We start from the raw sequence: 26,665 nt of genomic DNA, 5'->3' as shown, positions 1-26,665 counted from the left end.
CGTTTCATCTACAAAAGACTTGTCAATGTTGCTTGAATAAAGTTAGTTAAAAAGACTTAATAAAGTGCGATGTTGACAAGTATTAAGGACCAACAAATCCTAAATTAATTGCCAAATATAGCTAAGGTAATCTATTATTGAGGTAGGAAAAGGCCATGGTATTTCGAAAATTAAAAATTATGCAAACAGTTAATTTATAACTATGACCATAGCAATGATAAGTCATGTCAACACAGAAGTACTGACTACTGAGCTGTTGATACCATCGGGATATTAAGGCAGTCACGTGACAAGTTTAAACATACCTGGCTCCATCTTTTCTTGTGTCGTACTTTTACTTTATCTTTGAGGTGAGCACTGAGTTTATTATTTCCTGGTAAGGTCCATTCCAATCTACCGCCATAAGGTGTCGGGTATTTGGTTGGAGGCGGAAGCTTTATGTTTACATTATGTACTTTGCTGATGAAGAGAAAAAAAAATCAAAATTATTTTCGGTTTAGTAATTTCGTATCTAAAACATATAGCAACAAATTGCAATAAACTCATCATAAATACCAGGATTGAAATGTTTCTTTGTTGATATAGTAATTTATTTTATTGCGATTTAGATTATAATACTATTGCCTGCAGTACCCCAATTGTTAACACTTTTGCCTATTGTATCTGGTTGTTATGGTCACATCATTGTGTCAATATTATGGGATTGTCATACAAATGGGAGGTTTAGCACTCTGTTAAAACAGGATTAATCCCATATTAACTACATAAGGAAATGCCTTAACCACATCAGGAAAATGACAGTTGTTTTTGATTAGTTTGATTTGTTTGAGCTATTTATTTTTCCATTTGATAAAGTTCTTTGCGAATTAAATATTATTTGGAGTTCGCTAATTTTGTTATTTTACTTTTTTGGTTAGTAATAGTACTTTCATTCTTAAAATAACAAACGAGATATTTGTATTTCAAAGAAAAAGTAGGATATGAATGAATATTACTAAATAGAAGTGCCAGAATCTTAATGTACGTCCGTCGTATGCATATTAGTTTGATGTGTTCGTGCTTTTGAGTTTGCCATTTGATAAAGGACTTTCAGTGTATACATAACCGTATACCGTGTATACGTCATACGCACGTTTCGTCTACATAAGACTCATCAGTGATGCTCCGATAAAATAGTTATAAAGCCTAATAAGTACAAAGTTAAAGAGCATTGACACAAAATTCCAAAAAGATGTGTCGAATACGGCTAAGGTAATCTATTCATGGGATAAGAAAATCTTTAGTATTTCGAAAATTTCAAAGTTTTGTCAACAGGAAATTTATTAAAATGATCATATCATTTATAGTAAAACATTCCTGGGAGTTGGGTATGTTTGCTGTTTTTACTTCTTTCTGCTTACCTTGCTGCAGTATCTAGTACCCTCATAAATTGTTTTACAAAGCTATTCACATGGTACTCGTACTCATCATCGTCATGTGGCTCAAATGCGTCATCAAAGAAAATATGTGCTAGAAAGTAACAAATGTAACACATGAGTAATCAAAGAAAATATGTGCTATTAAGTAACAAAGGCGTCATCAAAGAAAATACGTGCTAGAATCGAAGGACACAAAGGCGTCATTAAAGAAAATATGCGATATAAAGTGACAATAGTGTTACACAAAAAAATATGTGCTATAAAGGAACAAAATCGTCACTCAAAGAAGATATGTGCTATAAAGTAACAATAGCGTCATCACAGAAAATATGTGATAAAGTAAGAAAATAGTCAGCAAAGAAAATATGTGGTATAAAGTAACAAATTACACAATAAAATTGTAATACATTAAATAATTCACCCACATTTTGAAACATGTATAATACGATATTATTATACGATCATAGGTAGATCGGCCAACTGTTCTTAATTTAATTATATGAACAGCAAGTATTCCCCATTTGCTACATAAGAAAATGCCTGTACTAATTCAGAAGTATGGCAGTTCTTATCAATGTTCAATGTGTTTGTGCTTTTGATTTAGCCATTTGATTAGGGACTTTCCGTTTTGATTCGGGACTTTCCGTTTTGAATTTTCCGTCTGAGTGTTTTTTATTAGGTTATATGTATATATCAACAGAATAATGAGGATAAGACAAGAATATAAAAAAAAGTACGCTGTCGGGTACGGTATATACACAAAAGAAAAAAAGAAATGTGTCGTGAATTCAATAGTGTGTTTACATTAACATGATTAACAGGATGAGAAAAGAATATCAAAATAAATCGTGAAACTCTGTGATACACAACGCATTATACATCAAGGCTTTGTTAGATGATTTTGGACTTAGTTTGAATATCACTTTTGTATCACTTCGCCTCTATTTTTAAAAATGAGATAGCTAAAGTAAAAAATATGACTGTTGTTATCTATTCGTTTGTTGTGTTAGACCTTATGATTTAGCCATTTGATTAGGAATTTTCTGTTTTGAATTTTTCCTCGGAGTTAATTTTTTTTGTGAATTTAAGTTTTACTTATAATCTGCAACATGAAGTTCGATACAACAATAGCTTACCTTCAAATTCGTAATAGTCAGGATCCACGACATCGAAAAATTTCTGTGCATTCTTTCTTGCACATTGATCATTGTCCAGTCTGTAATGAAATAAAAAAAAAACATCAAGATTATATTAATTTTCCATAGTCTAGCAAAATTAATATAAATGTATTATTGTTTTCCTAGCTTACACAACGGAGTATTTTACACTCCTTTCATAAACACATCATAAAAAATACACCACTGTACTAATTAATAAAACCAAAACAAGGCAAAGACCGCTGTATGAATGGAGTCATCGAAGGTACTGCCTCAATTGTATATTCGGATTCAACTATCATCCAGGGCTTGCCTTATATGCATTAAACTTCGTAAGTTAAAGTATGTTCCGAACGGACCTCTCCGTTTTCTTAAAATGTAATCAGTCGTTGGATTTGTATGTAGTGATATGCACTATTGTTTGTCTTTTTCTTTGTTTTAACATTTTTTCAATAAATTTTTCGATTATCGGTGAAATTTCCGTTTTCCTTTTGTATTTTTCACATCTTATTTACTTCGTTTCGATTTGACCTTCTTTGAAATAGTTTCATCTTGTAGCGCTCATCCGATTTGACGTCTCCATTATTACTCGACGTTACTGTGTATTTATTAATCCTTTTCAGACAATCGAACACATTATTGTGGCAAGTGTCATAGTTTACTCATGTTGAGCAGGATCTACTTCCCTTTCCTGAGGTTTCTACCAGTGTTCGGTGGGGTTCGTGGTGCTTAGTCTTTAGTTTTCTGTGTTGTGTGTTGTGTACTATTATATGTCTCTTTGTAATTTTCTTTTTCAGCCATGACATCTATGAGTTTCAATTTTTGAGTTTGACTGTTTCCCTGGTGTCTAACGCCCCTATTTTACTCACCTGAATAAAGACTGTAAAATCTGTTTCATTTCTCTCTCTGTCTCGTGCCACATAGTAGCACATACGTATATCCTTGGTGTGGGATTTTTCCTTACAGAAGGTCTGTTATAGTCAAAATATCCGGCCTCAGTTTTCGCCAAAGGACTGTCTGGCATAAACTTCAATTTTGTCTAATACAAAAGAAAGAAAATTAGTTTATATTTAGAAATACGATTGAACCTTATTCATCTCTTTATGCGTGTACGCTGAATCATTAAAATTAATTTCTGTACAATTTTTGATGGTGTAACTTCCAAAACACATGTATGGTGCTATGGTGTATGGCATATGGTGCAATGGTAGAAGGTGTATAGTACTATGGTTTATGGTGTAACATGTGTAATGGTGTACGACATTTAAAACTATGTAAAATATTGATAGAACTGATCTAAATTTCATACATTAAATAACAATATCGTGATCACAATTCGTATAAGTCTATACTTCAAAAATCGCGATAATTTTTTGTTTGATTAAAAAGTTAAAAAAAAAATAATGAATAAGCTTAAACTTGTTTTTTCATGAGCAAGACCATTAGTGCAATATTTAGCAGGATACCGTATAGCGGGTTATTTTCGCGGGTGTAAAATTTCGCGTTTTTCATTGAATAAGGTATACGAAAAATTTTGGCGGTTATTATTTTGGCGGACTCAACATTTTTTACATTACCTTTGCATGTACACTTTTAAATTGGCGGAAATTATTTTGGCGATTTTGTTCTATCCGCGAAAATAAGCGGAAATTTACACTATACGGTAATTTGTTCAATTTGATCTGTATCATATAACAACACAGTGTTATTTCTACATGTTGAACCAGTTGGCGTTTTTTTTTCACACGGGCAATATTCAGAATGCCACATAGACAGTCTAATTAGATCTATGAATATATGATAATCGTCAAACGAATAAAAATATGGAGCTGAAATAAAACTTATAGCAAACCTTGTAGATTAGTAAGTGGCATATCAATTTCATATTGAATAGAAAAGAGTGATACACTTTGTTATATGACTTTAATGTTTTTTAGAAAAGTGGGAAAAAGAAAAAAAAGGAAAGAAAGAAAAAGAAAGAGTTCCACGCGAAGATCAGGATAAGGGAGATAACTATGTGTTTACCTTGCCAGATCCTCGAAAATCTCTGTCCCTATCATCTCGTCTCCGATTCAACATCAACGACTGTTCCAAGAATACACCACAATACAGAGGTTGTACGAACAGCCTGATGATAAAAACAACATTTAATTTGCAATAAATAAATAAATGAAGGCAACAGTAGTATACCTCAGTTCGAAATTCATAAAATCGATTGAGAAAAAAACAAATCCGGGTTACAAACTAAATACCCCGTCCATAATATGGAGGTTGTCCGATCAGCCTGACGACACTAATTCTCATTTCTTAAAGAATACCATACAATACAAAACAGATGTTGGACGATCAGTCTGAAACAACATTTATTATTTCTCAAAGAATACCCAACAATACATAGGTTGCAAATTATATTTGATATTTTTTATATAACATAATTTATACGAACAAAGATGCAGAATGTTCGTTATTTGCATTATGAATGGTCTAGCATTGCTACAGAAAAACCGAACCTAGACATCACATGATCATTGGGTACTGATTATGTTTATCTAAATGTGTGTATATTTTGTAGGCTATTTTTGCTAGGTATATCCTATAACAACAAGAAACACACAAATAAATTTTATAGTAAAAGCATCTATTTACTCTTTCACAGTTCTTCATAAATGAAATGAACGGAAAGGGTTAAAAATCGCAAACAATTTAAAAACAATATACTAATAATAAATACGTGTACAGATAAATAATACCCAAGTTTTATTATAATCAGGTTATTAGAACACGATTATTTAAGGAACTTCTTCGGAACACATAAGATAACCCCCGATTTTGGTGGTGTTCATGTCTTTCGTTTTCTCTGATGTGTTTTGTTTAAGACATGACCAATCATACATGCGTATTCCCTACTATGCAAATTATATAAACTCTTACCTTTCAGTCTGAACCAGCCTTTCAACTCTTGGAATCCAGATGTGAAATGTCACCCACATAAAGGACAACCACCATCCAATAACCACCGGAAGATAATAAACTGATATCAACTTTTCCAGGAAATCATAAGAAATTCCATGTAGATCGCATGTCCACTGTAAATAATCTGGCATTATGGAATTCGTTTGACTTCCAGATTTCCAAGATTCACAATCACTCATAAAAACACCTGCCATTATTGGTGCAACCAGCATTAACGGTAACGAAAAGCTCGCAACTTGTAGCATTATTTTACACGCAGTTTTCGAAAGTGTGTAACACAAAAGGCAAGCAAAAATCTGTAAAATGGCGGTCCAAAATGGGTCGTTGTAGTAACTCGCTCCTTGAACGTTAGAAACATACAGTGGATATACCATATGTGGGCAGTCTGTTGCATTATTATTTCCATGAAAAAATAAAACTGAAAGACACGACGATTTGAACGTACTCATAAGAGCAGTCATCAACAACAATGTTAGAATAATTTTCCAAGCGCTAACAACCGCGTAAATTTTTGTTCTCATTCTTCGAATATTTTTCTTCAATTCCTTCAACTTGTCACCAAGCTTTCCAAGTTTTGTATATTTGTTAACGTAGTTCTCCCACCAACCGAGCGATATAAGAATCATAGACAATAGAATACCCCAACTCTCAGCTGTCTTCTCACCGCGAAGTATGCTAATTACTGGCCACAGTGTCAAAACCGATATTTGAAATATAAGTGCGACTATATCTGCCATTACGATATAAAACTTACGTCCTCTTTCACCCTGACAATCAAAAAGTTTCAGTAACGATGGAACGACAGCCACACCGAAGCATAGAAACAAACCTCGTATCGAATCAATTGTTGGTAGCACATAAAACGCAAAGATACAAATTCCAATTGAATGTAAGGTTTCTACAACTAAAACCTGAAAAAGAAAAAAAACAGAATTTATAAGGTAAGCATGTAAATATCATTTTGATTTTTTTTTAAACATGGCAATCAATCATTGGAAACTTCTACAACGCAAAATCTGAAGATTCAAGCGTTATACAACATAACAACAACTACACTGAGGCACCTATTTATAAAATATAAAGATATTATAAAGTTGTAATGTATATATCATTTTGGGTTTGCAAATTCAAATGACATATAAGATTTTAACGATTGAAATATAAATTTGAAGGAATGGATATTTTTAGCCAATAAAATAAATAATGTAGAAAGTAAAATAACAACAATATCGAATTCCAAGGAAAGTAAGAAAACACTTCATGTATCAACATAACAAAAGATGTAAATAAACTCATCAAAAATAGATACCAGGATTGAAATTTTATATTTACGCTAGACCGCCTACAAAAGACCCATCAGCTCCTAAAACCTTTTACCAAAAACAGCTAAGCAAATATTCCTGAGGTAGAAAAGCCTTAGTTTTTTTTTTTAAATTCAAAGTTTCGATAACAGTTAATTTATTAATAAAAACATATCAATGATAACTCAAGTCAACACCGAAGTGCTGACTACTAGGCTAATGCTTCTGACATTAACAAATTAACTAGGAGATAACTTTAATGTACTATCCAACTGACAGAAAACAACATCAAATCATACACTTAAAATCTGGCATACGTCGTTTTAGCTTGTGTGTATGTTTTCAAAGAATCAAATGTTGAATGTTTCTAAAACAATTTGTGACGTTATCAAATCAAAATGTACGCTACAAACGATGTTGCGTTATAATAAATAACTTACTATTCCTAGAACTGCAAGAGTTGGCTGTCTTGTCTTCTTGAAACATATCCTCCATAACGTTTTACAAAATGTAAACAAATATGGCGTCGTTATCACAACAAACAAAGCCCACAACCATCGAACTTCTACATTCTGTGAAAGTTGATACTTTTCTCTTTGCGGTAGGTCAGGCGGAACACGTCGACATTTTGTTACTATTGCAATGCCTTCTTTTGATCGAGAAGTTTCACAATCTAATGTCACATTCTTATAAACGTTTGAAGTTATAAGTAATAATGTACTTTTGCTGAGCATTGTCATGAGTATGATGAAAATTGAAAGAAATATGCTTGTGATGACCTTGACAATTTTTCTAAAGATGCTAATGTAATCATCATCTATGCCTGAGTCTTTGTCTCGAGATGTAACCCGAAAAACATCCCACTTTGAATTATTGGCTGGAAGTTTGACCTCGGGTCTGTCTATAATTGGATCTTTGTGTCTGAAAAATAAAATATAAACCAACATCGAAATCGATTACGTAATACGCATACATAACTGGGGGATTTCCAATGCACATCTACACGTGTCTGAAAATGTCAGCATGCTTACCTCTCTATTAACCTGAAGTCATTTGGGATTATGTGAACCAAAACTCGAATCAGATCTTTCATTGGATTGAAATACATAAACTTTCAGAAGAAAAAAGAAAACAACACATTATAAATAAATTTTGTGAATTTACCGTCTTCTGATTGGTTAAAATTATTAGTTTTATTTTCAATGTTGTCAATTTTTATGGCGACACGCCCACTCTGACATTGTATATTCATACGCCAACTTGTGTGTACGTTGTTATTGTTAATATAAATGATATCAAAAGTTCTTTAAGCCTTATTTTTGATAGAAATTTATTTATAATGAATGCCAATAATTTATTTTGATTTTATTGAACCATAAAACTAATTTTTGACTCTTCACATTTTACATAATCCGCTTCGCGGATTATTCAATGTGAAGAGTCAAAAATTAGTTTTATGGTTCAATAAATTCAAAATTAATAATAGCCATTCATTAAATAAATGTCATGCGTCCAAAACACTTTTCTTTATTTGCCTTTATCATTAACGGCCAAAGCCTAATGTTTTAAATTCAACGATGTATAAAATATAAATTACCAAAGTTTTTTGCGACTTTATTACTCGAACTATACGAACTGTTATATAATTTAATAAAAACAATTATGTTACCTAGATTAAGCTATTCTTAATCTAAACTTAAAACGTCGTGGAAATGAATGTTTAATTGATAATATCCTATATTCAGAAAAATCCTGCTTCTAAAACACTTTTGCTATTGTTACATTCAGTGGCGGATCCAGTCATTTTAGAAAAAGCGTTCCAACTATATGTCCCCAATCAAATGCATTGATCCCCCCCTCCCCCTGGATCCCCCACTGACATTGTACCATTCTCAACCACTGAGAGAAGTAATGATTGTGCTTTCATAAAAAAATAAAGATACCAAATATACAGAACTCAACGGTAAATTAAAAAAGGGGATGAACAATAAAAAAAAACTGACAAATTAAACGTTATTAACCAACGGAACAAGCGGCAAACAAATGTCATATACCTGACCCGGAAAGAATAATTCCGAAGAAAATAAATGCAGCCTTAAATTTCCATCATAAATTAAGGCAACAATAGTATACAGCCGGTCAATAGTCATGTATCGATTAAGCGAAAACAACATCAGTTATAATAGGATGATAACGGAAAAGCAAAATAGCAATTAAAATTGAATAGGAGAATTCTCCTTTAAAGTAGTAAAATTATGAAGCTATATAATTGACACTTACTGTACATATTTAGGAGGATAAGTGTTGTACTTATTTTCGGTCTGAGATTGCTGTTCTTCCTCAATGGCTGCTGCTTCAATATTTCTAGTAAGAGTTGATGCCCTTGAATCTCCTCCTATTTTCATGTTGTCACTACTGGTGTCGCTCCAGGAGGTATTTCCGTCGATGTTTACCGGATCCATTGAACCGTCAAACGCTGGGTTTATGACACCATTTGGCATAGGCTAAGCGAAAAATATTATATTGTCTAAATGTTTGTACGGTTACTAAATAACTTTTCAACCAAATTTAAAAAACAAAATATAGCAATATACCAAATAAATTATTGAGATGGTTAAAACTAAATTATTTAAAAGCAGAAAGAAATAAAACTTTATAATGCAAGGAGACTCGACTTAATTCAACAACCATACGAAGATGATTTAAAGAACGATAGTTTTGTTGGTCGAACTAGTCACAGATATCTTCGGATATTTCACGACTCCATGCTTCTTGTGTTTTTTATATTTATAACATCACTGTATTTGATCATGTCGTGATCAACACGACGGATTCGTCTATTGGAACTGGGTATACTTTCCCATCCCCATTTTTTCTGGGTTTTGTGTGTCTAAGCTTTGGTTTTTTTTCGGGTTGATCACATTTCTGTTCGGTTAATATGTTACTTGTGATTTAATATATCAACTTGAAATTGAAAGAAAACAAAGTTAGAAGATTAGTTGATTATAAGCATAATGATAATTTTAGTGGTATAAATATACAGATAAGCAGATGGCTATAAATGTCACCTATATGAAAAATAGAAAACAGTTCAATAACAAAAACTAACGGCCTAAATAAGCATATTCAAGTAGTACAGAATATTCAAAAAGGAACAAAATATCAAAGTAAATAAACTCATCACAATTAGCTGGATTAAAGAGCCAAACGCGCTTTTCGTCTACAAAAGACTCAACAGTGACGCTCGAAACAAAAAATGTTTAAAAGACTAAATAAAGTACGAAGTTCAAGAGCATTGAGAATCAAAAATTCCTAAAAGTTTTGCCAAATACAGCTAAGGTAATCTATTCCTGAGGTAGAAAAGCCTTATTTTTTTTCCAAAATTTTAAGTTTTGTAAACAATTAATATATAATTATGAATATATCAATGATAACACAGAAGTGCTGACTACTGCGCTGGTTGTTCCCTCGGAGAAATAAATCTCCATCAGCAGTAAACTATATATCTAACACCTGTACCTCTTTCTTGTCTTTCTGAACAAGTGTTTGAGTGCTAGTATAGCGATCTTCCTGCATTTCTGGTAACGTAATAGGTCTGTTGATTAGTGTACCATCAATATCTTTGACAGGGGCAGTTTCCTAAAATTAAATAAAATTGAAATAAAAATTCAAATTGTTGGATGGTTTACATAACAGAAATCATTTTGACAAAAATAAAGTTATATGCTTATGTTTGGCTATAAGACATCATTCGGATTAGGAACAAGGATGAAAACAAATGCAATTCACGGCTTTAAATGATCAAAATATATACCTGCCATCCTAACAAAAATCTAGCAAATACAAATAAAAACTATTTAAATTCATAGAATACGCTGCCCTGAACACAATGAAATCAAATGGGAAATAAAGACCACATTTGGAGCGACAATCTGATAATGTTACACCATTTATGACCTGAAGTGGTAGATTTTTAGCAACAACTCAAATATCGGCATGTTCCAAGAACAACGTAATAAAATTATGGATTCATTTCCTGTGTCCAAAACGCTTTTCCAGAATTACCTTTATCCAGAACGACCAAACAAATCTAGTTTGAAGGCAAACTAGCAAGGATTTATTAGACTAAACACAAATGAATAGCAAAATGGCCAAAAAGAACTTGTATTCATCTACATTTGCCAACAATAGACCAAACAGTGAATAGAATAATTGTATTATCCTTTTCACTCATTATTTGAAAATTGCTCTCTGCTACATCGCCATGAAATATTACAGAAGACGTTAATAGTGTTAGTCTCAATAAAAATAAATTCCATACTCCAAGATTAACGATATTGCAGGGTTAAGCCATTGTTTCTTGTCAATAACGCGATGTGTCCATCTAATTCCTGCTAGTTAAAATTTCCATGCAAGAGAAATAAATAGACATAGTGTTAGGTATAAAACACAATGGAGATAACCATCAAGTAATCAAAAACTTCTGTAAATACAAGTGTTGTAAAAGAAGTTTTTAAGAGCGAAAAGTAAAATCACAAAAATACTGAACTCAGAGGAAAATCAATTCGGAAAGTCCATAATCACATGGCAAAATCAAATAACAAAACGCATCAAAAACGAATGGACAAGAACTGTCATATTCCTGACTTGGTACAGGCATTTTCAAATGTAGAAAATGGTGGATTGAAGGCATGCCAAAAGTAAAATAAAACAAATACCGGACTCCAATGAATATTCAAAACGGAAAGTCTGTAGCCAAATTTTAAAATCCAAAGATCAAACACATTAAACAAACGCATAACAACTGTCATATTCCTGACTTGGTTCAGGCATTTTCTTAAATTCAACTTTTCACTATCATTGTAGATCTAAATTTCCGAAATGTGTAGTGCTTTTCCAACTTACAAGACCGGCATAAATTTTCCTCAAACGTACTGGAGTCCAGACTTCAGCAGACGATACTGTTAATTCCATTACTAATTAACTCAACTACCATCGCATTCACACGAAACATATTTAATTTGATTGTTTGTACAAATTCATGAAGCAAGTGCGAGCTCATCAGCTACGAAGGCGTACAACAATCTATAATATTCCAAAATAACCAAATGAAACGGATGAAAGTTAATGATTTTTTATTTACCTTACTTACAAACAATCATGTAAACAGAATTAAATAAAGACAGTAACATCTACAGCCGCGCATTTAAGAATCTTTGAAGCTGATAAGAAGATTAAGCATCCTTGTTAGATGATAAACAAATATAGGTAATATGTCTTTAATGGTTTGGCAAAAGGGAAAGTCGGAAAGGCGTACCAAACGACTAAACAAACACGGTAGCTAGTGATAGGCATATTTGGACATTGCGGTATGTCAAAAGCGCTCGTAATTGTGACGTGTATGGGTGTTTCTATAAGTTTTGTAATGTGTGATGTCATAATTAATTATTTTAATTACGTTGATTTTATTTTTAGATGTTACGTCATGATAAATGCGTTGTAGTGTGAAAATGCATTTAACTGCACGTAAATACTTTGAACCGGAAAGTCCCTCCTTTGTTTATGCTTGGTGAATATAATTCTTTTTCAAATTGTTTAATTAACTCGCTATTCCTTTAAATAAAGATCACGAGAATGTTACAGATTCAATGTAAAAGAGGGACGAAAGATACCAGAGGGACAGTGTAACTCATAAATCGAAGTAAACTGACAACGCCATGGCTAAAAATGAAAAATACAAACAGACAAACAATAGTACACACGACACAACATAGAAAACTAAAGAATAAGCAACACGAACCCCACCAAAAACTAGGGGTGATCTCAGGTGCTCCGGAAGGGTAAGCAGATCCTGCTCCATATGTGGCACCCGTCGTGTTGCTCATGTCATAACAAATCCGGTAAATAGTCTTAATTCGGTAGGTCACATTCATGAAAGGGAAGGGGATTGTAGTTACGACGTAAGGAACATATCCGATATCATTTGTGAAACGGTTATTCTATGTAACTGTTTCTGGAAAGGGTTCCGAATGCTTCTGGAATAAATTTTATTACAGGGTTCCGAATGCTTCTGGGATAACTTTTATTAGAGGATTCCGAATACTTCTGGAATCACTTTTTTTACAGGGTTCCGAATGCTTTTGGAATAATTTTATCAAACATTTTCGGATTTTTATGATAGCATTCATAAAAAGACCGTTAAATCAAAACCAAATAGGACACCAGGTAAAATCAGCTTTGAGCACTACTGTTTTTTTTTCATTTAGATTAACATAATTCGTCAATCAAAACTTTAAAATCATAAAGTACCATTTGAAAAGTGGTATTAATCACTGTTTTATTTCAGAAAATACATTTTAAAAAAGCCTGTACCAAACCAGGAATATGACAGTTTGATGTGTTTAAGCTTTCGATGTTGTCATGATAAGGAACTTTCCTTTTTTAATTTCCCCCGGAGTTCAGTATTTTTGTGATTTTACTTTTTGTTAATCATTCGTTTGATGTGTGTGATCTTTTGATTTTGCCATTTGCTTAGGAACTTTCCTTGGAGAAAAAATGTTTAGATCAACAGATTTCTTTAATGAAATATGTAGAAATACCACAAGCCAGAAACAGTGACAATTTTGTCTTATCTTTAAGTGGTAGATTCCAATATTATCATAAGTGTTTGTGTTTATAAAAACACCGAGGGTACTCAAAGTATTTAATCTTGTATTTGCAAATAACTCTATACCAACAGACATTTCACCCACAATGCAACATAAAGTTCACCAACAATGCAACAGAAAGCTCTCCCACAATGCCCACTCTCGATCTTTGATAATAATCACTACTTATGATTATAGTCTTTTTCGATAATGAAAAAAATATCATATATTTAAAAGTAGGAATTTGATTTACGGCATTTAGACAACACTCTATCAAAGCATGAATTAAAATCTGAAAGTGAACAAGTGGTCTGCAATGATAGATAAAATAGTGGTCTCATAACCGCCCGAGCTTAAAAAAGATAAATAAATAGAAATAGTAATTTTCATAATAAGAGGCAAAACTTCAAAATTTCCAAAATAATTTATAAATATATATAATAAAAAGTATAACACAATTTCCCATACGTTTCGGCCATTACTGTTAAAGGGGCACTAGCTACGATATATATAAAAAAATAAAGTATGATTTTTTTTAGATCAATCATTAATCAAATTGGAATAATGAAATAATAATTTGCTTTTAGCAATCAATTTCCTTTAATTTTGTTGAAATAAGCGATTAAACATAATTTTTGACTGATTCACTTGCAAGTGAAAACGTCATCATCATTCTAACCGGTATTCATGTGAACTTCAAGTTAACCCCTAGCTAGAGATTGACAACGCATGCATTGTACGTGTACTGGTTATTTAAAGAAAAAGAATGTCAACAATGAAAGTGAAACTACGGTAAATCATTTGATTACTAATTCGATGCACATAAAATCATTCTTTTATGGTTAAAAACAATGAGAAGCATCTATTTTTAATCTATAAAATAAAATCAAACAGACCTATACAAATGCAATTGCACGTGTTGGTTTAATCTATTCGTATCTTTATTTTTGTTTACATCGCTTATATGGTCATCTGAGGTCAAATCGATAGTTAATTAGATGGCGTCTGGACAAAATACACACGAAACGAACCTATATATATTATCTACCCCATGCTCTGTAAACTGTTTATTTTAGACTTTTGATAGTTTGGATAAATGTTTTACATTGTTATAAACCAAATATGAGAACTTGAGTCAAATCGGTTACAATGAATTTGACAGCTAGTGCCCCTTTAAATTTGTTATTATATATACAATCATTTAGAGACTTTATGCATGTATATATATTAAACAAATTATCACATTAAATGTAATTTAATTAAGAAATATTGATATGTGAACAAAAAAATAATATTAAAATTAATGTTGATTAAATTAAGAAATGTTACAATAGGGATAAAAACATATTATGGTTATTCGAGTGATGTATTCAAATGTGTACACGAAACATAACTAAACAATTGTATTTGAGGTCACGTGAGTGAACAAGTATACACCCGAGAACTAACATAAAACAAAAGAAGATGTGGTATGATTGCCAATGAAACAACTCTCCACAAGAGACCAAAATGACACAGAAATTGATAACTATATGTCATCGTACGGCCTTCAACAATGAGCAAAGTCAATGTTCGTTTTACATATAAACAACTAAAATAATTAGTTTAATTTTCGGTGATATAGTTTTTAAAAAGAAAACAAATTGGGCTAAACAAAACAATTCTAGAAAACTAATAGATCTAGAGGTACAACTATGCTTAATGATAACCAAGTTTAAACCTTTACACAGATGTTAAGAATATGATAATCTGGTTGTTTAACGAAACGAATTTGATTTTGTTATTAATGAATCAAGTTAATATATACAAAAGTATTACTGGTACATTTAGATATAGGCATGGTTTAGTTAAAACTGTCCAACGCCTAACAATTTGTAATTCATACTTAAATTTATAAACAACACAGATAATGGGGGACGAATATCGCCCTCTGTTTAGTGTGAATAAAACAAACAGCGACAGCATTGAACTTTAGTATCACTTGTTTCAAATTTTAGTTTTATAAATTTGATTATCTAATTGTAAATTTATATTTTCAAGCGTCTGATATTCCGAAAGTACCAATCATTTTGATATTTTAATCCAGTTTACACCAATGTGGAAATAAATGTAAATTAATATCCTGTATCTATATTGCTTTGATCACCATTAAAATAATTTTGAATCTGGCAATTGGCATAAACCATTGATATCAACTTTAAAATGAATGAACCCATTTGGAGTTAGGACTAGTAGTCTCAAAGGTATATACAGAAACACTTAAAACTGTAAGAAAGTCCAGACCATGAAAAAGGGAAATGAAATTAAGGAGGTAGACCTAGGTTAAGGGAAATAACTCTTAAAATCATCAGTATGTTTGAGTCAACCATTTTCAAAAATATATTCTAAGCTTCTAGGTTACATAGATTATTTTCAATCTGTTACAGGTAAATGCTTTAAATACATTGATGAACTTCACTTTTACAAACGCTTAACTGATTTAAAGAGTTATTTCCCTGAACCAAGGTCTACCCCCTTAAATTGAAAAAAAGATATTTGCATTGAATTAAAACCTATAGTCAAAATTAGTTTGTCAATTTTTTGGTGGCATGGCGGGCTATTATTTTGTGGCATTTTTTACATTAATTTTAGTAAAGTAAAACAGCTAAAATAATTTTAATCTGATCAAAATATATAGCATGTGTCCAGGCTTTGCTTACAAGGCCTTGTTGAAATATTGATTTTTTTTAAATTTCCCATTATATGAGAAAAATATAATACGTTTCATTTCGATCTAGAAATTCTTATTTATTATCTAAATTCGTATATTTTTTTGTCCTAGATCAATTTGTTAATTACAAGTCTAAACTCTAAATTCAATGTTAATTTATTTGACCTTGTCTCTAGCACAACTTAACTTTTAACAAGTCGCATGTTTACTATTTAAACAATCTACATTCATATTTATACCTTGTCTTACTTTTACAAGATAATGTTTTTAACAAACAATAAACCAAACCTCTCTAAACTACCAAATATTTTCTACATAGCATTTTATTAAATAAGAGTCGAATAGAGGGAAATATGGATGGGAGTTCCTTCATATCTGTAATTTTAAATTTTTATGTCGTTTTTCTCTTCTCTTTTTTTTTTTTGCTAATTTTTCAAATTTGTTTAAACACCCCATTATTTTCTATTCATATACTTTGCTTATTATTGAAATTTGTTTAAACACCCCATTATTCTCTATTCATAATATTTTTTGCTAATTATTCCACTTTGTTTAATCAGGACATTATTATCTAATTCCTTGTTTTTTGGCTTTTTTCCTTAAATTCTTAAATTTTCTGACTTTTTAAAATTAATTGTGGTATTTCCCCCCGTATACATGATATATCTATCAACCATGTAATATATCATGCTCTAAATGGCTGAGTGTAAAATTTGATTGATTGATTGATGGTTTCAAACGTCCAGTGGCAAATATTTCATGAATTTTCAATCCGATTGAGTCTAAGAGAAGATTAAAAATATTCTTAAAAGATATTAACAAAGATATAAACAAATCTAACACCAACTTATACAAATAACTAAAACAGTATGATTTCTTTTACTTGAACCTACTTGATGTGTTATATCATAACACTTTGACACTGACATTTGTCACCCCTTTTAAACAGGTACAATACAAGATGAATTATACTTGATATGCATGCAGCTACTTCGACAGAAAATAGGTTATTGGGAATTGATATCTTGTACATGCAGTTACTAACTGTTATTATCTAAGTAATATGATGTTGGCAACAGAATGTCTACTTCATTTAGTAAAAGGTTTAAAATATATAGTAATCATAATCGATCTATTTTTCAATAATCTGAGATTTGGTCAAATACTTGAATTCGTAACGAGTAGCTGTTTTAAACACTATTTAAGCAGGCTACGCAGGGGCGGATCCAGCAATTTAAAAAAAGGGGGGTTTCCAACACAGGAAAAAGGGAGGGGGGTTCTTACTATATGTCCCCATTCAACTGCATTGAATGGCAAAAAAGGGGGGTTCATACCCCCGGAACCCTACCCATGGATCTGCCACTTCTACGTAGAGGTTGTTTACAACGATATCTCATCATGTAAGCAATTGTGTCAAAAACAAAAATCAGACACGAATTTTATCATGGTTTTTTCCTTCACATAACAATATTTTTATTTCGAATATTACTTTGACTACATCTTCAACATGCACAATTACACAGTTGTAAATCACCGATCACATCAATAAGAGATCTCAAAAATAAACAAGGGCATGTATAAAATTTGGAGAATATTATTTTTATGACCTATCTATTAGCATTATGTGTTCTGGTCTGTGCGTCCGTTCGTCAGTTCGTCCGTCTGTTCCGCTTCAGGTTAAATTTTTTGGTCGAGGTCATTTTTGATGAACTTGAAGTCCTATCAACTTAAAACTTATTACACATGTTCCTTATGATATGGTTTTTCTAATTTGCAGGGCCGTAACTACATTGAGGCAAATGAGGCAAATGCCTCATGTTAGAAATTTCAAAAAAAAAAACTTAAACAAAAGATTGTCTTAATATCAAATTGTTTTCAAGGAAAGTGTCTAGCAAGAAGCAAGTTCTCTTCACTCTCTGGTGTCGCCCCTGCATGTTTCTATTTAGCTTTTAGTTTTCAGAGTTGATGGTTTTTTGTTTGTACTTCTATGTGACTGTCCCGGGTTTGTCTTTTGTTCATTTATTGTCCTACTTTATGACTATAGTCTGAGTGATGATTTTCATTTGTAAACGTGTGGTTTTGCAATGTTGCATGCCCACCGATGTCCAGATATAGTGAGAGAAAATATTTTAAGAATATACGATGCTACAAGACACAGAAAAAAATGGTCGTTTCTACATGGAGAATTGAATTTGATATCAAAGAATACAAAACTGGCTTTTTTGGGGGGTAGATAAAACTAGAAAGCTGACATAGTTTAAATAAAAGTAAGGTCACCAATTTCCCGGATTCAAATAATTTGCAAAAATAATAATAATGTATTGCCATATGACCTTTTCCATTGAAAGGATTAACTTGCATTAAGTCATGTTCAGACCCTCTAACAGAAAATAAAGGAATATGGAGTAAATGTGCACGAAACATAATCACACAGAGTCAATGCATAGAAAAAATCTAAAAGACAATGGTCAAGTTGCTGGAGGGTCTTCAACAATAAAAGAATCAGTAATACCGTAAAACAGGGTCAAGATGGTCCCTAGTGTAGACTGAAGCCGTACTAGTACTTAAAGTACAATCTGTCACTATATTCAAATCTAGACATAAAAAAATAACCACAGTCTAAGCACAATACAATTAAGACAAAAACAGACAGACAGATCCTGTATTAATGATTATGAGAATTGCGATTTTTGCTTTATCCTACATATCGGTCTTTTAATGTTTTCCATAAAACCTAAAAGTCTTAAATCACAATGAATCTATGTTCTTGCTTTAAGACCAGATAATGGTCGGATAATAGCAACAATAAATTGCATTTTAATGTCAGAAAGAGTCCGGGAAACTTTCAGAATGCACGATTTTTCGTAATTTTTCTCAGAGCTTCTGGGGACCTTGAGCGGCCCCCAAACCCCTCGTCACATGACATAAGACCATGACATAATTATGTCGATGATCTGATAAGCAAAACAATATACAATTATGGCCCGTTGAAAAGGTGAATATATTTTGCCTCACTATTAGAAGAGGCTAGTTACGGCCCTGATTTGGATACCAAATTAGAGTTCTTATCCCATATTTTCAAGGTCCACTGAACATAAAAATTATAATGCGGATGAGGCATCCGTGTACTACATTAGGGACACATTCTTGTTTTGTTAAAAAAAAAACAATTAACAGTGCTTTTTCTAAAAATTTAAAGTAACATACAATATATTTGATAGTAAAACAGTCTCAGATTTACTTAGAAAACTATATTGTGACTGTAACTGTCTCAATAGCAATTATTTTTGAATTTTTCAAACATTAATCAAACAGTTTTTTGCTTCATAAATGAATTTCTTTCCCTGTAGCAGATTTATTACAAAAGTCATTGTCTTGCACAAGAACAAAAATATTAAAAAAAGGATTCATATTGAAAATTGTACGGCAAGTTTAAAAAAAAAGTTAAGAAAAAAAGATAATTTTTTATTGTCTTTTTCTAGACAAACGTATTTTTTTTTTGATTTTGATAAGATAAAATGCAACTATGTTTCTCAATAAAAAAAACATACAATATTCGATTCAATGTTATTCTTAATTTTTACCTTATTCTCAATAGAAAACAACTAAATTCTACTTTTCTTTCTCTGACAAACAATTTTTCTTTCAGAATTTGTTTTCTAACAAAAGCAAAGACATTACATCATTAATGTAAAATCTTTGCACAGTGTAACGAATTGAATATATGAGGGTGTGGATTGAGTTTACAGAATAGAGAGTAAATGGTAAAAAAAAATGCAGAAAAATAAAGAATAAAAAATTAAAAGAATAAGAGAAAAACAGGTCAAATAAATAAGGAACAGATAACAAAATGGGGCTTAAATATAAAGAATAGAGAATAATTGCAAAAACATATAAAGAAAAATGACCAAAAATATCACAAAAAAAAAAAAAAAAAAAAAAAAAATGAAGGACCCCACCCCTCCTCGATGTACAGTCTCAGATATTTTGTAACAACAAATTTCTTACCTGAACATTGTTGTATATTGCTGACATGTTGGTTATTTGGTACTTCTGTTTGTACCCGAAAGTCCTAAAACACAAAATTGAATACAAAATAAAAGATTTACAAATGCCGGAACCGCATACAGAGCAACATTAACTTACTCTTTCGGAGCACTATATTTTACTTCCGGTTTTTATGGAAGTGTTGGTACTGCCCATGACAGATTTTATAATGTCTTTTTTTTTTGGATAAACGCACGTGAGTGTCATCAATTATGAATTAGCATTAATCCTCTCTAGTGTCCTGTAGCTTTTATGTTTAGTAATCCTTGAAACACTGTCCTTTTGCTCTTCAATTTCGTGCTTTATTTGGCCCTTTTTTGATTCGAAAGCCATTGGCGGGTCTTTTGTAAACGAAACTAGCATTTGGCGTAAATAATTGTATTCCTATTATGTACATGTATGTTGTACATTTCTACACATTTGTACAAATTAAATTCAGTTGCTGTCGTAACTAAAAAAAAATTAATATAGTCCTTGTTGGAAATGCGGATCCGAATTACTTTGAAGCAGACGAACAATCATTGAATGCAAATATCAATGAAACAGGGTCAATTTTTAAACAACAAAAACTGGAACCGAAAAATGTATATAAGTCTACACTTATGTTTGAGATTGTTCGTATTTTTATAAACTTGAGTAACATATCAGCAATTACTTTTCAGTTATTTGAAATTTTTAAAAGTTCAAATAGATTTTTTTTTCTAATTCCTTCAACATGAACTTACTCGTTTACTGTCTCTTCCGTAAACATTTACAAATAAGTGATAAAATACAAAGTTTACAATTTATTCTTCTATTCGGAACAAACGAAATATTCATTTGATTAAATTCTAACAAGTATTTCCTATTTATTTCAAAATCATTTCCGAAAAAAAAAATATGCGTACCAATGTTTATGATTATGACTAAATGTTGAATAATTTTACGCCTCACCATTTTAATGTCTTCTTGGCTGTCACCTCCGAAGGATGAATATTTATATTGTTAGGGTCCATTTTGGTATAAAATGGCGAAAGTTTGTTAGGGCGGAGAAATGTTTGTAAATAGAGCTTTAGTTACAAACGGAACTATTTTGAGGGCGGTATCTTTTACTCCATCACGATGTAAATATCTTTGTCATCAGGTGTACAGTATCATCAGCCTCGTTCTGGATCCAGTTAACGTTGACGGAGGCTACAATGAAATAATTAAATAGATATTTTTTTTAAACGTACCATATCTTGTTAATCTGTATTTCACGTGTCAAATGTGGTCTAACTTTAAAACAGTAGATTAATCCAATAAAAGGATTGCCGACGATTAATCTACCGGTAGATATGGACACTTTCTAATGGCGTTTGATGATACATGGTATTTATGATATGCAACTTACGATTAATAAAATGAGTTGGCGTATAATATTTGTATAAGTATGTCTTTAGTCTCTACAGTAGTGGAATAGTTGACAAAATACCACACTTTCTCTTCTGATGAAAGGCGTAACCTTTTAATAACTTATGACATCTGTATAACTGTAATATGTTTTTATAAGTACTCCTGCAGAAATACTTAACATTCATGAGTAACGACGTATATGCATGGATTACTGTCAGCAGATGCGTTCGGGACTAATGATTTCAGAGGGCACATGCAGAATTATCTTACATACATGTAACAACATAATTTCACGGAACATTTAACTGCATAACTATCCCCAGGTGCCTTTGGGATTAATGATTTAAGGGTCACCTACAGAATTTTACATACATGTAACAACATCCTGAAATGCATGGAACACATAACTACATTTAGACTATCAACAGGGGCGTTCGGGACCAATGATTTTAGAGGAGGAAACTCGTATATCAGGACAGCGAAGTATGTCCACGGTATACTTTACCTTTAAAGGTTCTGATCTGAGGTTAAGAACGATTACTAAATTAATATACACAGCTATCTGCTTGCTTTCTTATGGAGCTTCAAATATTGCTAAAGTTCAACTCCTAATTTTGAATTATTGATGCCCCCTTTTCCCAATCGGTATATAACATTTAAAATGTGTTACAGTAACTACCTAAATTGGGACCCTAAAAAGGACTTGACAATATCATATCTGAAAACCAATATTGACGATCTGAAATTTGCAAAAGAACAACAAACGTCTGTGTTCTGTTAAATGTGTTTTTCGTTCATTTTTTACATAAATAAGGCCGTTAGTTTTCTCGTTTGAATTGTTTTACATTGTCTTATCGGGACCTTTTATAGCTGACTATGCGGTATGGGCTTTGCTCATTGTTGAAGGCCGTATGGTGACCTATAGTTGTTAATGTCTGTGTCATTTTGGTCTCTTGCGGATAGTTGTCTCATTGGCAATCATAACACATCTTCTTTTTTTATATTTTACAATGCTGGTTTTTGCTAAAGTGAAGCAGTATTTCATGTTATATGTTTTGGGGTTTAGTATGATTCCTATTTTCAATGAACTACATTTGTAGTACACATTTCTGTTAAGGAATCAGCTGAAGCCCGCCTCCGGGACCGGAATTTTCTAGCTGTGTTGAAGACTTCGGCTGTTTTCTGCTCTATGGCCGGGTTGTTGTCTCTTTGACACATTATCCATTTCCATTCTCAATTTTATTTGCCAATGAAAATTGTGTACTACACGAGAAATTGGATAATTATGTAAGTTAATATGTACACATATCTTTTATGTAGCTGATTAAAATTTGATCAAGAGTAACAACTTACTTATTCTTTAAAAGGCATCAAAGCTTTAATTTTTGTTCATTTTATTATGTTTGGATATAGGAACTTGGTATTCCCAATCTGTGTAGTGACTGTGTACAGGAAGAAAGCAGCTAGAATTTACTTGTTATTCCATTTTGTATTTTATTTTTATTTACAGTTTGGCACTTAGACATAAATAACATCATTATGTATAATTACCATTAACTTTAAAAAGAAATACATTCAATCGGAAAGTTTCACTGCAATTTCAACAAACAAATTACAAACAAACTAATTTAATCAAATATATTGCTGTGTTTTTAAATACTAAGCATTTGTAAATTGCAGTCGAAATTGCAAATTGGATTATTGACAGAATTTGATTCTTAAATGGTTTTAAATTCAGGTAGGGTGTAACCTTGGAATTATTTCATTCAAGTTGTAGATACAGTACTTGATCTTATCAAAGTGAACATACAAATATATAGGGGGCGAAGAATCGGTATACAGGGAAGTAACTCTATACTATCAGTTTGCTTTGACGTTTGTTAGAGGCAGTTTAATCAATTTCTATCAGTTAATAACGACTCATTTTTGTTCTTCTTACGGTTCATAAACCATTGTTTATTCTCTTAAAAAGACGTGTATGTCATATTAGTTATTTTTTGTTCTTCGTTATCGCTATCATTATCCGTATTTCTACAGATTTTTTTTTTATATTTTTGTGATCCGTGATAATGGAAATTTATTTTCTGTGAATCGTGATTGACAAAAAAATCAACTCGTGAATCGTGATGAGACCCCCCATCAGGCCCCTCATTAGTTAATAAGGACTAATAAGTGATTGCCAATGCGACAAATATCTACCAAAAACCAAATGGCATAGAATTTAGGAATTAAAGGTTGTTTTGTTTTGTCGTTTTTTTTTCTTTTTCTTCAAATAAGAATAGGATAATAGAAGATGCGGAACATAGATAATTTATTGTCTCGTGATAATAACCGAACTATACATTTGTTTAATTCTATACAAACATTTAACAGGAAATATTATTGTATTGGTAATATAATCTTTATGGTTAGTCCAAAAGATTTCATATAAAACGCAATCAACCGATATACACATATTCGAAAAGTCTGTTCCACTGATCTTAGATCTCGCTTTTTATTGCTTCGGTCAGGTCAGAAACATACCGCTTAAATAATCCTATAATGTTGACTGTCAAAACCTAAATTAATTTATCAATAAAATACGGGGAGAAAATAACAGAGATTATCACAAGATAATAACTTATGAGATGTTTCTAGATAAAGATAGTTGAAAACGATACGACAATAATTTAACAAGGCAACAACACATACAAATATATATTTTCAGAAAAAAAAACCATTTAAACACCTAAAATGTGGCTATCAATCTCTTGTTCCTGCACAAAACCGTACAGGACACGTTATGACGCATGTCATCTAAAACGCGTTGATTTATAAAATAATTTAAAAATTATTATACTCAAGTTTGAGTTGGTAGCGTTCATACTTAACTAGATAGATATGGGAAGATGTGATGTGAGAGCCAATGAGACAACTCTCCATCCAAATAACAATTTATAAAAGTAAACCATTATAGGTCAATGTACGGCCTTCAACATGGAGCCTTGGATAATCTAATCAAAATAGCTTGTATTGCTATACTTATTTCCGATGATCAACTGTTTTCGTTATTTTTCAAAGCATTTGGTCACCAGACAAATTAGTATAACGCAAAAAATTACCAGAACAACAAAGACTTATTATATTTCATTTTCCTCTTTTTAACTAGTAAACTACTGAGGACTTTTAAGAGATTAACAAAAGATATTTATTTCATAATAGGTTGTGTATATAAAGGGTTGTGGACCATACGAAAATAAATCGGCAATGAAACAAGAATCAAAAACACACATTTAGATACAATGCATCACGAGGCTCTCGCATCTGACAGATGTCAATGACATGTGTTACAATGCTCATACCCGGTATATACCAGAAAAGGCATTATATATTGAATAAAATATTCTTTGAACCAAAATGTCAGAAAGACATACAGAGTTGTTGAATATTAAATTTGTTTTCATATTAATCTGTTTGATATAACTCTATAACAGTCAACATACTTTATTAACATTAATAGTATTTATTTAGTAAAATACCTTCTAAGCTATAATCAAATATCACTGGCGACATGAAATAGCGTATTTTATCTACAGAAATATTGAATTAAAATAGGTGAGGGAAAATTATATTAGGTCAAATTTTAGAACGCGAGATTTAAGATTACGGATTAGACATTTAAAGGGACTATATATGCGTCAAACATGCCGATGTATCTCTGACGTACGTCTCCTTATGACGTGATCAGATATATATGCACATCGCTCGTTTGGTCATAGTATTTACAATCCCATTTTATATTAATCTCATCATAGATATCATTTAAATGAAACGATACATACCAAAATAAGGATTTGAAAAAAAGAATACTTAATTCCTTGAATTTATAATCTAATTTGTCTTTAACTTTAGGAATTTAAAAATCGTCTACCGAAACTACACACAAAACAATTCATATATTGTTAAATTTCGATCTGAGTTTGACTGTCCCTGTGGTATTTTTCGCCCCTCTTTTGGTACTAAAACCAAGACATTACGATCAAATAAATATTCCCCTTTTTATTATGTTGATTCTTTTCTTAGTAAGTTTTTAATTTTGTACGCCTTATGTAAATATAAAAAAGAAGATGTGGTATGATTGCCAATGAGACAACTATCCACAAAAGACCAAAATGACACAGACATTAACAACTATAGGTCACCGTACGGCCTTCAACAATGAGCAAAACCCATACCGCATAGTCAGCTATAAAAGGCCCCGATAAGACAATGTAAAACAATTCAAACGAGAAAACTAACGGCCTTATTAATGTAAAAAAATGAACGAAAAACAAATATGTAACACATAAACAAACGACAACCACTGAATATACAGGCTCCTGACTTGGTACAGGCACATACATAAATAATGTGGCAGGGTTAAACATGTTAGCGGGATCCCAACCCTCCCCTAACCTGGGACAGTGGTATAACAGTACAACATAAGAACGAAGTATAAAAATCAGTTGAAAAAGGCTTAACTCATCAGATGGACAAAAATATAAGTGGACGTGGCCGGGTAAAGCTGTCATAGGCAGCATGTGCTGTCATATACTATAATGTTTGGTTGTTTTGGGCCAGACACCTTAACTTTCAACTTTTTTTAATTTGTCTGCGGCGATCACACTTGTTGAATCATTATTTGAAAAATACATTTCAAATCCTATATAATAATGAGGTGAAAAACAGATTTTGAATAGCCAGTTTAATCAAATACGATATTTTATAAATTAAAAAATTAAAAAGAAACTGTTTTTAACTCAATCTCCGGCGCAGAGCTCACATCCGTTCCGTACTTACTTCGTATCACTACACTAAATATGTAGTGAACTAAGTATACGGAAAGGAAACGAGCGCTGTACGGAGATTGTTTTTAACTGTGCTTGAAAATATCAAGCGGAAGTGAATAATTTGGTACCATCAGTATGAATATACCAGTGAAAAACTAAAATATGAATGGTAAGCTTGGTTTACTTCTTTTAATTGCTCTGACTTATACAGAGTAACAGAATGTTATACC

General features: G+C 31.7%; 1 protein-coding gene across 2 annotated transcripts in view; it reads right to left on the bottom strand.

Annotated features, from left to right (window-relative positions):
* The window catches only part of LOC143059837 (chitin synthase chs-2-like), a 29,189-nt gene extending 8,893 nt beyond the window's left edge, over positions 1-20,296 (bottom strand). The window contains exons 1-10 of one of the 2 annotated variants that reach the window (XM_076233407.1): positions 20,215-20,296; positions 10,369-10,488; positions 9,130-9,353; positions 7,290-7,770; positions 5,507-6,459; positions 4,601-4,703; positions 3,445-3,614; positions 2,555-2,634; positions 1,401-1,509; positions 306-459 (exon numbers count right to left, since the gene is read on the bottom strand). In XM_076233407.1, coding sequence (XP_076089522.1) covers positions 306-459; positions 1,401-1,509; positions 2,555-2,634; positions 3,445-3,614; positions 4,601-4,703; positions 5,507-6,459; positions 7,290-7,770; positions 9,130-9,353; positions 10,369-10,488; positions 20,215-20,241 — 2,421 coding nt within the window. In that variant the 5' untranslated portion in view covers positions 20,242-20,296. Of the gene's footprint in view, positions 1-305; positions 460-1,400; positions 1,510-2,554; positions 2,635-3,444; positions 3,615-4,600; positions 4,704-5,506; positions 6,460-7,289; positions 7,771-9,129; positions 9,354-10,368; positions 10,489-11,754; positions 11,928-20,214 lie in introns of those variants that run through there. The other variant, XM_076233406.1, reaches the window with a different exon arrangement.
* Between the last annotated feature and the right edge of the window lie 6,369 nt (positions 20,297-26,665).

This window comes from Mytilus galloprovincialis, chromosome 14 (genome assembly GCF_965363235.1).
Source record: "Mytilus galloprovincialis chromosome 14, xbMytGall1.hap1.1, whole genome shotgun sequence".
In the NCBI taxonomy this organism is placed as follows: domain Eukaryota; kingdom Metazoa; phylum Mollusca; class Bivalvia; order Mytilida; family Mytilidae; genus Mytilus; species Mytilus galloprovincialis.
This window is presented reverse-complemented; position numbering and strand designations above follow the sequence as displayed.